Raw genomic sequence first — 12,807 nt, forward strand, 5'->3', positions numbered from 1 at the left:
AACTTGTCTACAGGAAGTTAGGTGTTGGCCATTTATTGTCCATTTTTATTATGGAAACACCATTATATGATACAAAAATATAATCATTCAAGTTCAGCACCAATGCCTTGCTCTGAGAAGTGCCATCCCCTTGTTATTACAGTCCTAGGAATAGACAACATGACATTCCAGTACTATCAATGGCCCTTATTGAAAACCACTGTGCAAACAATGGATATGCACCTCACACATCAGGTCTGGCTGTGGCTGCGTCCCGATGGTTGAATAGTTAACACAGGGAGGGAGCTCCCTCCCCCATCAGGCTGCTGCGCTGCTGTGGCAGCGTCCCAATGATTACGATGGCAACCAGATGCCTTCACCGGCATCCTGCTTGCCATAGTATATCTAAGCCTGATCAGGCTTAGTGTAAGTGAAAATACACTGCAGTACAGTATACCGCAGTGTATTGTACAGTCATCAGAATCAAGTGGGTATGGGTCCAAAAAGTGCCCATCTCACTTCCCAAAAAATTGTATAAAAAGTGATCAAAAGTGAGCTATGTGGGTGCCAAATATCACTGTGTAACTTTATCATCACACTACACATTAGTAAGGCCTCATGCACATGACCGTATGTATTTTGCGGTCCGCAAAACACGGATCCGCAAAATAAACGGATGACATCCGCCTGCATTCCGTAATTTGCAGAACGGAATAGCTGGCCCCAAATAGAACAATCCTATCCTTGTCCATAATGCGGACAATAATAAGACATGTTCTATTTTTTTTCGGAACGGACATGCGGACATACAGAAACGGAATGCACACGGAGTAGCTTCCATTTTTTTTTGCGTACCCATATAAATGAATGGTTCCACATACGGGCCTAAAAAAAACCTGAATGACAACGGAAAGAAAATACGTTTGTGTGCTTGAGCCCTAAGTCAGATAATGGCATATCCAGCTCATTTGTGAAAATGGACAGAAAGTTACACACCTCTTTAAAGGGAGTCTATCACTAGGATATTCACCATTAAACCAGGCAGAATGCTTTGTATATCTAGCTCAACTTAGGCCCCTTTCACACTAGCGGCAAGGAGCTCCAGCAGGCTGTTCCGGCAGGTGAACAGCCTGTTGGATCCGTCCTGCTGCTAGTGCACGCGTGTCCCCGGACTACCGCTCCTGTCCGATTGACTATAATTTCGTACTTTTAGTCCGGCCGCCTCTTGGCATGCGCTGCCGCCGGGACTCCACCGCGCCGCCATCTTAGTCAATTGGGCTGGAGCGGTAGTCCAGGGGCGCGCATGCACTAGAAGCAGGGCGGATCCGACAGGCTGTTCACCCACAGGAACAGCCTGCCAGAGTTTCTTGCTGCTATTGTGAAACTAGCCTTAATCTAATGATACTTTTCACTTTGTAATCCGTTGCTTCATTCTGGGGAAATGCTTAATTTTCCTGGCAAATACCATATTGCTCAATGTATTTTCACGAGATAACTCTTGTATAAATATATTAATAATTCTACCTCTGATTGCTTTCATATAGTACATGATAAAACTGGCTGTCGGAAGCCACCACTAGATGGAGCTTAGCGCAATTTAAACAGGAAGCTCTATAAATCTTTGTGCACTGAGCTAACCCTAGTGGCAGATACCAGAAAATGCTGTGAATTTACGCAGGAACAAAACAAAGTCAGCACTTGTCCTTAGGAGGCACAAACAGTTGCAAAATTTGGTTAAAGGGGTTTTCTCATCTCAGACAATGGGGGCATATCGCTAGGATATGCCCCCATTGTCTTATAGGTGCGGGTCCCACCGCTGGGACCCAAACCTATATCAAGAACGGAGCCCCTAAAGTGAAGTAGAGCGCACTGCGCATGCGCAGTTGCCCTCAATTCATTTCTATGGGGCTGCTAAAAATAGCCAAGCACTGGCTCAGCTATTGCCGTCTGCCCCATAGAAATTAATGGGAGCATGGTCCGCGCATACGCTGCACGCTCCCATTCAATTGGGAGAGGCGGGGATTAGCGCTTGGTGGTGGACCGTCCCGGGAAATCTGGGGTCCTCCAGCCACAGCGCTCCCCGCTCCGCTCTCAATATCTCCTATCAGACAATGGGGGCATATCCTAGCGATATGCCCCCATTGTCTAAGGCTACTTTCACACTAGCGTTCGGGTGTCCGCTTGTGAGCTCCGTTTGAAGGCTCTCACAAGCGGCCCCGAACGCATCCGTCCAGCCCTAATGCATTCTGAGTGGACGCGGATCCGCTCAGAATGCATCAGTCTGGCAGAGTTCAGCCTCCGATCCGCTCAGCAGGCGGACACCTGAACGCTGCTTGCAGCGTTCGGGTGTCCGCCTGGCCGTGCGGAGGCAAGTGGATCCGTCCAGACTTACAATGGAAGTCAATGGGGACGGATCCGTTTGAATATGACACACTATGGCTCAATTTTCAAACGGATCCGTCCCCCATTGGCTTTCAATGTAAAGTCTGGACGGATCTGTCTGAGGCTACTTTCACACTTAGAATTTTTTAACAATATAATGCAGATGAATCCGTTCTAAACGGAGCCACCGTCTGCATTATATGAGCGGATCCGTCTGGGCAGACCCCAGACGGATCCGCTCTGAACGCAAGTGTGAAAGTAGCCTAAGATGGGAATACCCCTTTGAGCCTAGAGTTGTCAGCTCCCTGTTCCACCATTCAGTGGCCTTTGTTTCTCACAGTTTGTGACTTTTTATTGTCCGCATTATGGACAAGGAGAGGGCTGTTTTATTAGGGGCCAGCTGAATGCACATGGACGTCATCCGTATTTGTTTGTGGATCCGTTTTTTGCGGACCACAAAATACATATGGTCGTGTGCATGAGCTCTTAATCCGAAGTTTTGAACAAAGTGACTACAGATGTAACATGAAAAGCTCACTTTACTCATCACTTCTTACATATCATGACAGTCACACATAGAAGGTTTCAGTGCTATTTCCCCCCTAATAAGTGTATATGAAGATGCATGGCTGTGGGGCTCGGGTCCTGTGCACACACGGCCACAACGCCCCTGCCAGTGCTGCTCTTCCGGGGTGAAGCCTCTGGTCCGGCCCCCTCAGGCTGCAGGGACGGAAGGCGTGAGCTCGCGAGCAGGAAGAGGCGCCGGACGGGCAGGCAGCAGGAGAGGATGGCCGGGGTGTTGTGTCTGCCGGAGCCCCTCACGGCCCTGCAGCTGAAGCGGCTGGAGGGGCACAAGTACAGCGCCGCCGGCCGCTCGCTGCTGGAGCCCCTCATGCAGGTCTACTGGAACTGGCTGGTGGAGAAGGTGCCCCTGTGGCTGGCACCCAACACTATCACCTTGTTCGGGCTGGTCATGAATATTGTTACTACGCTGATTGTCGTCTACTATTGCCCCACGGCCACTGAGGAGGTGAGGAGGTCGCAGTGCTGCCATATGTGCTATGTACAGGTGTGAGTGGCAGTGCCAGGTCTATCAGTGTACTGTCAGTACCTGCTACAGTGGCAGTGCCAGGTCTATCAGTGTTCTGTCAGTACCTGCTACAGTGGCAGTGCCAGGTCTATCAGTGTTCTGTCAGTACCTGCTACAGTGGCAGTGCCAGGTCTATCAGTGTACTGTCAGTACCTACTACAGTGGCAGTGTACTCTTCCCAGTACCTGCTACAGTGGCAGTGCCAGGTCTATCAGTGTACTGTCAGTATGTGCTGCAGTGCCAGGTCTATCAATGTACTGTCAGTACGTGCTGCAGTGCCAGGTCTATCAGTGTACTGTCAGTACCTGCTACAGTGGCAGTGCCAGGTCTATCAGTGTTCTGTCAGTACCTGCTACAGTGGCAGTGCCAGGTCTATCAGTGTACTGTCAGTACCTACTACAGTGGCAGTGTACTCTTCCCAGTACCTGCTACAGTGGCAGTGCCAGGTCTATCAGTGTACTGTCAGTATGTGCTGCAGTGCCAGGTCTATCAGTGTACTGTCAGTACGTGCTAGAGTGGCGGTGCCAGGTCTATCAGTGTACTGTCAGTACGTGCTACAGTGGCAGTGCCAGGTCTATCAGTGTACAGTCAGTACCTACTACAGTGGCAGTGTACTCTTCCCAGTACCTGCTACAGTGGCAGTGCCAGGTCTATCAGTGTACTGTCAGTACATGCTACAGTGGCAGTGCCAGGTCTATCAGTGTAGTCAGTACCTGCTACAGTGGCAGTGCCAGGTCTATCAGTGTACAGTCAGTACCTGCTACAGTGGCAGCGCCAGGTCTATCAGTGTACTGTCAGTACCTGTACAGGTCTATCAGTGTACAGTCAGTAAGTGCTACAGTGACAGCCCTGATAGCGTACACTGTGGTGGGCAGTGTACTCTTCCAGTGCCAGCTCTGATATCTGCACAATCTCCTGAAGACGATTTGCAGCGAAACATGTTGGGAGGCAGGGTGTGCGTCTGTATGCGTTTTTAAAACCGTAGTAAGCAGTTAGCCTACTAGAAGTAGTGTCAGAGACTAGCAGGGTCACACTGAAACAAGATGGCGCAACCAGGGCGCGCACTCGCTGTATACTGCTACAAAGTTGCAGAGTGCTGCTCTGAAATATAACAGCAACACCTTACACACTTTTGATGAAAAAAAAACTATTAAGGCTACTTTCACACTGGCGTTTTGTTTTACGGTTTCTGAGATCCGTTCAGGGCTCTCACAAGCGGTCCAAAGCAGATCAGTTTTGCCCTAATGCATTCTGAATGGAAAAGGATCCGCTCAGAATGCATTAGTTTGCCTCCGTTCTGTCTCCGTTCCGCTTTGGCGTCCATCTGACGAAACTGAGCCAAACTGATCCGTCCTGACACGCAATGTAAGTCAATGGGGACGGATCCGTTTTGTTCTATTATCTGAACGGATCCGTCCTATTTAATTGTCTCGCAACTGTAAAGCTCTGATAGGGTACATCATGTATGTGACATTGTGCGCCAGTACATGCTATAGTGGCAGTGCCAACTCTAATAGGGTACTCCATGTATGACATTGTGCGCCAGTACATGCTATAGTGGCAGTGCCAGCTCTAATAGGTTACATCATGTATATGACATTGTGCGCCAGTACATGCTATAGTGGCAGTGCCAGCTCTAATAGGGTACCCCATGTATATGACATTGTGCACCAGTACATGCTATAGTGGCAGTGCCAGCTCTGATAGGTTACATCATGTATATGACATTGTGCGCCAGTACATGCTATAGTGGCAGTGCCAGCTCTAATAGGGTACACCATGTATATGACATTGTGAACTAGTACATGCTATAGTGGCAGTGCCAGCTCTAATAGGGTACACCATGTATATGACATTGTGCGCCAGTACATGCTATAGTGGCAGTGCCAGCTCTAATAGGGTACACCATGTATATGACATTGTGAACTAGTACATGCTATAGTGGCAGTGCCAGCTCTAATAGGGTACACCATGTATATGACATTGTGCACCAGTACATGCTATAGTGGCAGTGCCAGCTCTGATAGGTTACATCATGTATATTACATTGTGCACCAGTACATGCTTTAGTGGCAGTGCCAGCTCTAATAGGGTACACCATTTACCGCATATGACATTGTGCACCAGTACATGCTATAGTAGCGGTTGCATCCCTCGGTTCTCCAGAGTCCTTGTGTGTACAGCGCCATTACATTCTGTGATCATGTGACTGACTGGGCAGTTTACCAGGGCATGGTGCCAAGATTTTATGCAATCGATTCAGACTGCTGAGAAACACATTCATGAGAAATCATTACCCCTGTAAAAGCCGTTACAATAGAGTAGTAGGTTTACTGCAGTCCTATGCAAAACCTCAGGTAACATGAGCTATACCAAATTGTAGCTCTGCTACATTTCTGTGCTTGAAATGAATACAGGGTTAACAGGGTTTGTCTTCTCCGTTGTCACCTGATTATGTGTCACTGCCACCTCAGCAGTCACAGGCTGACAAATCCCAGGCCTGACCTTTCACCAGCACAAGGTGTCCTGGGGCATTGGATTCTAACATGATTGGGTGCAGGGTCTCCATCAGTAAGGTCCTGTGTACAGCGGGGCAGATGGCACCACACTCGTACTATTAGAGGCACCCTATGGGCACATGGATTGTCTTTATGGGCACCATATCTTCATGCTTGTCCTATAGATCCCAGTACAACCATGAGACTTGCTTTCTCTAGTCTCCTCACGGGCTCCAGAGTCCTATAAACTGCTGGGCCATGTCAGAAATGTGACTTCCCCGGCCACCCTGCTCCTAGTTTGGATCACGCCCATTTGTATTGACATGGACTCTGTTCCTTACACTGTATTATTAACCATAGGACCTCTACAAGTGGCTGAACTTAGTATTTAGGAGAGGGAGGTTTCTTGCCCTACTCCTCACCTCATCCATGGTGCCATCATGTCACTAAGGTGTTTTGCTACATGTGAAGTAAGAAATGTCTCATTGACTATGTACTGTCCTTCTGACAGGACAGGCGAGTGTCGTATTCCTTTCTCTACTCAATCTTCAGTTTTGGCTATTTAGAGTTGACCTCAGGACGGTTCATGTCAGGTCACTATTTCTAGCAGAGGTTATTGTGGTTCACATTTCCTTTTTGCAGAAAAGTCACACACAGCATGCCTTGTTCTTCGGAAAGAGCTCAAATTTCACCCTTGCCACTATAAAATCTGCTTCTAGGCAGAGCGGATTTGTTGCGTACGTAAAAGGCCTCTATTACATGTCCATGATGACATCTGTGACAAGTTAGTCAGTGGTTCATCTCCATGTGTTATCCATATTCCACGTACAGTGCCAGGCTGAAAACTGGTTTCCAGAGCACCTCCTACCAACGGTCCAAAAAAACCATAGACCAAACACGGGTGGCATCCGTATTGTGTCCGTGGTTTTCACACACCCATAGACTATAATGTGCCTGAGAGATCTGTAATCATGGACCAAAATAGGGCAAGCTTTCATGGTGTCACCATAGACCAAGAGTCCTTGGTAAACTACTGATGTGTGAATACACACGTTAAAGTCATTGCGCACGTGTGCTGTCCATGGAGACCACGGACAGCACACGTGAAAAAAGACTAAAGCTTTATTCACACATCAGTGTTTGGTCAGTAATTCCCATCAGTGATGGTGAGCCAAAGCCAGGACTGGAGCCTCCACAGAGATGAGGTATAAGGGAAAGATCTGCACCTGTTCTGTGGTTAGACCCGCACCTGGTTTGGGCTCAAAATTACTGATGGAAATCACTGACCGAACACTGACTGTGTGAATAAAGCCTAAGGTACTTTTACACAGTCAGGCGAAAACTAGGAGTGGAGCCTACACAGAGATAGGGTATGAGGGAAGGATTTGCACCTGGTTTTGGCTCACTATTACTGATGGAAATCACTGACTGAACACTGACTGTGAATGAGGCTTATGGCTGTATTCACGCTGTGTTTTAGACCACCTCTGGGCTTTTCGTGCATTGAGTTTGTTTCTGTCTTTTTATGTTGGGCAATTTAGTGTGGTAGAAAGCTCCAGACATTATATGTAATCTCATCTTTATTTCTGTCTAACACATCAGCTAGATCTCATCACCCCTGGGTCACATAAAGTGCTTTAGTTAGGGGTGCACCGAAATTCCGGCAGCCGAAAATGAGCCTAATCCATTTCGGCCGATATTTGTACATATCGGCAGAAAATAGCGGGGAGGGACTGGGAGGAGGAGCTGGGGGCCGGTGCGTTCACTGTGCTCCGGCCCCCAGCTCCAGTAGTTATAAAATGTGTACAATTAATAAGGATTCTATTCATGAGGCCCCCTCTGCAGTAGAACATTCAATATAGCCACATCCTACTCACAGGGCTGTTATCTTAATGCTGGCCGGCCGGGCAGACGAGCGGCAGCAGCGTCACGACTGACGTCATGTGCCCGGCCTACTTTCTGAATGAAGGAGGCGGCGCAGGCATGTGACGTCAGTCGTGACGCTGCCGCTCGGGTGCACGGCCGGCCAGCATTAAGATAACAGCCCTGTGAGTAGGATGTGGCTATATTGAATGTTCTACTGCAGAGGGGGCCTCATGAATAGAATCCTTATTAATTGCACACATTTTATAACTACTGGAGCTGGGGGCCGGAGAACAGTGAACGCACTGGCCCCCAGCTCCTCCTCCCAGTCCCTCCCCGCTATTTTCTATTAATTGTACACATTTTATAACTAGTCTGTACTGGAGCGGCAATGGGGGGGGGGGGGGTGGGTGGGTGGGGGTCTGTGGATGGCACTGTTATGGGGTGGGTGGGGATCTGTGGATGGCACTGTTATGGGGTGGGTGGGGATCTGTGGATGGCACTGTTATGGGGTGGGTGGGGGTCTGTGGATGGCACTGTTATGGGGTGGGGGGTCTGCTCTGTACTGCGGACCGAACAGAGCTCGGCCACGCTACACAGGCTACACTAGAGGTGACAAGGGAGGGGGGGGGGGGGTGTAAAATGAGAGTGACAAGGGGGTGTGTAAAATGAGTGTATGAGGAAGCACCATGTTATATAATATGATTTATTAAATTCATGAAAAATAATTATTAATAAAATCATTTAAAAAAAAGTATTTTAAAAGTATTTGGGCAAAAAGGCAGTTTCTGTTTCGGTCAAGGGGCATCCTGAATTTTCGGTTTCGGACCAGAATTTTCATTTCGGTGCACCTCTAGCTTTAGTGCTATATTCATATCTCTAGTGCCAAAATGGCCTCCAGATATTAGATCTGCAGCATCAACGGTGCAAAAGTATACAATAATTATCACCATAATACCAGAACAATAACAAAAGATTGCATAATACAATACCATCATCCGTATGTATATATAACAAGTGCTTTTTGACCCAAAGGGGATGACTGCAACCCAACGTACGTTTCGCCCAGCTTCTTTCTGGGGGCCTCCAGAAAGGAAGCTATTCAGTGTCTGAGTGAAGGCTCCCAGACTTATCATTGCTAAGTTCCCATTAAAGCCAGGGCTTCAAGAGACGTGGTGTTATTGTTTTAGACAGCAATATTATTTTATAGCAGTCTATGGTGTGAGCAATCCAATGATCTTAATACAATTGATGGAATATTAAAGGGAACCTGTCACCAGGATTTTGTGTATAGAGCTGAGGACATGGGTTGCTAGATGGCCGCTAGCACATCCGCAATACCCAGTCCCCATAGCTCTGTGTGCTTTTATTGTGTAAAAAAAACGATTTGATACATATGCAAATTATTCTGAGATGAGTCCTGTCCCTGACTCATCTCACATACAGGACTCATCTCAGGTTAATTTGCATATGTATCAAATCGTTTTTTTTACACAATAAAAGCACACAGAGCTATGGGGACTGGGTATTGCGGATGTGCTAGCGGCCATCTAGCAACCCATGTCCTCCGCTCTATACACAAAATCCCGGTGACAGGTTCCCTTTAAAGGGTTTCTGTCATGGGAAAAATGGGTATGTAGCTGACTGACCTTAGCGATGTGCTAATGTCAGCAGAACATAACTGTATGTTTTATAACTCCCTGCCTGCCGTCGTTCTCCTAAAAAAAAAACTGACTTTTATAATATGCTAATGAGCCTCTAGGTGCTATGAGGGCGTTGCTGCAGCACCTAGAGGCTCGGTCTACTCACCTTTTGGCACACCCACGTCCACTTGATTGACGTCCTTCTTCTCCTCATCGTCCTCATAATCCCGCGCCTGCGCCGTCCCGTTTAGTATTCGGCGCAGTGAATGAAGGAAGCTGGCAGCAGCCGAGCATCCTTCACTCACTGCGCCTGCGCCAAATACTAACCGGGACGGTGCAGGCGTGGGGTTATGAGGACGTCAATCAAGTGTTTGTGGGCGTGCCATAAGGTGAGTAGACCGAGCCTCTAGGTGCTGCAGCAATGCCCTAATGGCACCTAGAGGCTCATTAGCATATTATAAAAGTCAGTTTTTTTAGGAGAACGGTGGCAGGCAGGGAGTTATAAAACATACAGTTATGTTCTGCTGACATTAGCACATTGCTAAGGTCAGTCAGCTACATACCCATTTTTCCCATGACAGAAACCCTTTAATATTCCCTCAATTGTATTAAGATCATTGGATTGCTCACACCATAGACTGCTATAAAATAATATTGCTGTCTAAAACAATAACGCCACGTCTCTTGAAGCCCTGGCTTTAATGGGAACTTAGCAATGATCAGTCTGGGAGCCTAATGTCAGTCAGCTACATAACGATTTTTCCCATGACAGAAACCCTTTAAAGGCGCCATTAGAAAGTTTCGGCAAAAATCAAGCCCTCCTATGGCTGGCTATGTGAACGGAAAAGTAAAACATTTTGACTCTTGGAAGGCAGGGAGGAAAACAACAACAAAAATAAAAGGACTGTGGCCCTCTAACTATAGATTGTCAGATCTTAAGCTGAGAACCGAAACGGGTAAGCTAGGCGCTGTCACTTTTTGGTGCATTTGCTTCATACAACATTATGCTCTTTGCCCTGTGACTTTCTACTCCATGTAGTTATTTCCTTTCGTACAGATCAAGTATATTAGGAAAATGGGTTGGCAACTCCAGTTCATGATCACTTGCCTTCTGTTGCCATTCTTTACTCTCTATAGCAGGGCACTCCAGCTGTTGTGAAACTACAACTCCCAGCATACATACTTGCTCTTCTGAGAACTCTCATAGAAATTAATGGAGCATGCTGGGAATTGTAGTTTCAGAACAGCTGGAGTGCTGAAGGTTGCTGACCCCTGCTCTTTGCCTTTAATTTCATTGCCTTTCACTGCAGTCTGCTGACAAATTCTCATATATCGCTCCGGACTTAAAGGGGTATTCCTAACACATACAATGGAGGCATATCTCTAGGATATGCCTCCATTGTCTGATAGGTGCGGGTCCCACCTCTGGGACCTGCACGTACAACAAGAACCGAGCGGGGAGAGCTGTGGCTGGGGTTCCCCGGGGTCCGTCCACCACCAAGCACTGCTCTTGTACAAGTGAATGGGAGCGCACAGCACATGCGCGGCCTCTGCTCCCATTCATTTCTATTAAGCAGACTGAAATAGCCGAGCCAGCGCTCAGCTATTTTCGGCGGCGACATTGAAGTGAATGGAGGCCGGCTGCGCATGCACACTGCGGCCTCCATTAATTTCCCCGCTCCATTCTCGTTGTAGGTGCAGGTCCCACCTCTATCAGACAATGGGGGCATATCCTAGTGATATGCCCCCATTGTATGTGATGGCAAAACCCCTTTAAGCTCACATTTATCATTACCTTACACCAATTTTATGTCATCAAAAAGCCCCAAATTATAGTTTTTGGTGGGTGTGTGCCTCGCTGTCCAGTTTTCCAAAAAGTGAGCAGCAAAGCACGTTTATTCTAATTTACCCCAGGAAATTATTCCTGAAATCTAAACTAGCTGCGTATTGGCATAGATTCCAGTTCTGGCACAAACACCAGCTGGGATGCACCACAATTATCAACAGGGACATGACATCAGTGGTGCAGAGATTAAGACTGGCTCCTCTTCAGGGGGGCCTTTCTGCCAGATCTCCCAACAACCTCCACAGTCTCTGCATGTCAGTGACCCAGCCCAGTGATATGACACATGGGGGACACATCACCACTGTGGGCATATCACCCGTGTCAAACAGGAGCCGGGGAGCTTTCCTCTGCATCCCAGCCATGTGGGGAGGGGTCTGGCAGAAAGGCCCCCTGAAGATGAACAATCAATGTCCGCTTAGTTTTTTGCTAGGGAGTGAGAAGGGGGATGATATTATTGTACAAGCTGTACATGCTCTTCCTGTTTAAGGTTGAGTTCACCTCATGGCAGAGAACAGATCAATATTTCTTGAAATCCAGGTTCCAAAGGTTGTTGCGGTGTACGCTGCGGATACACGTTGTGCTGGTATTAGGAGTCACTAACTGATTGTGAAGCTGTAGAATAGATAGAAGTGAATGAGTCTGCAGTCTTTCAGTTCAGAGTTTACATCTTGAACCCTTCTTTTTACCATAAGAAGGCTGAAGGCTGAGCTATCATATCTTCTGTCAACAGGTCTTACACAACGTTCTATTTGTAAAGCTGCCATGGCCAATTTAGGGTGTGTTCAAAATGACGCTCATTGTCTTCAGTCCTTCACTCGTGCTGGATGGACTTTTTATCCAACCTAAGCAGGCACTTCTGCCGAAAAATGACCATATCCTCATCGGATCCCGTTATAGTCAATGGGGATCCGGCAGTTCATGGCATTATCTAGCTATGCTGGATACAATGAACTCTGACAGGCTGTTTCTCTGTCGGATTTGTGAACGCAGTTGTGAATGTGCCAAGCTGACCATACATGTGAGAAAAGTCAGTCGAACCCTCCAACACTGTGCCTTCGAAGACAGATCTTAAAAAGGGTGGGGGATAAGCATGTTGGATTTCAGCATTCCAGATCCTTGTCCTTGCAGTAACTAAACCTGTACTAGAACTACACCCATTGCCAAAAAATATATGCGTGAATGTAATGATGAGATATGTAAGTGATTACAACTAGGGATGAGCGAATCGATGTCGCATAAAACTTTGTTCTAATACTGTACGGAGCAGGAGCTCCGTACAGTATTAGAATGTATTGGCTCCGTAGAGACGAAGTTATTGCTTCCAGAGACTTAGCGTAATAACGTAATAAATTAATTTGTACTGTAAAAAACATTTCCCGAATTCGGGTTCAGTTCCGTACAGTATTAGAACAAAGTTTTATGCGAATCAACTTCAGATGTTTCAATCGAAGTCGATTCGCTCATCCCTAATTACAACACTAGAGGGAAAGGAGAAGATTATTGGGG

The 12,807-nt window shown here is 47.2% G+C and overlaps 1 protein-coding gene across 1 annotated transcript in view; it reads left to right on the top strand.

Annotated features, from left to right (window-relative positions):
• Positions 1-3,074: 3,074 nt before the first annotated feature.
• CHPT1 (choline phosphotransferase 1) overlaps positions 3,075-12,807 on the top strand; it is a 30,809-nt gene continuing 21,076 nt past the window's right edge. Inside the window, exon 1 of the mRNA XM_044280692.1 lies at positions 3,075-3,391. Coding sequence (XP_044136627.1) covers positions 3,149-3,391 — 243 coding nt within the window. The 5' untranslated portion in view covers positions 3,075-3,148. The remainder of the gene's footprint in view (positions 3,392-12,807) is intronic.

The sequence above is a fragment of the Bufo gargarizans genome, chromosome 2 (assembly GCF_014858855.1).
Source record: "Bufo gargarizans isolate SCDJY-AF-19 chromosome 2, ASM1485885v1, whole genome shotgun sequence".
Classification (NCBI taxonomy): domain Eukaryota; kingdom Metazoa; phylum Chordata; class Amphibia; order Anura; family Bufonidae; genus Bufo; species Bufo gargarizans.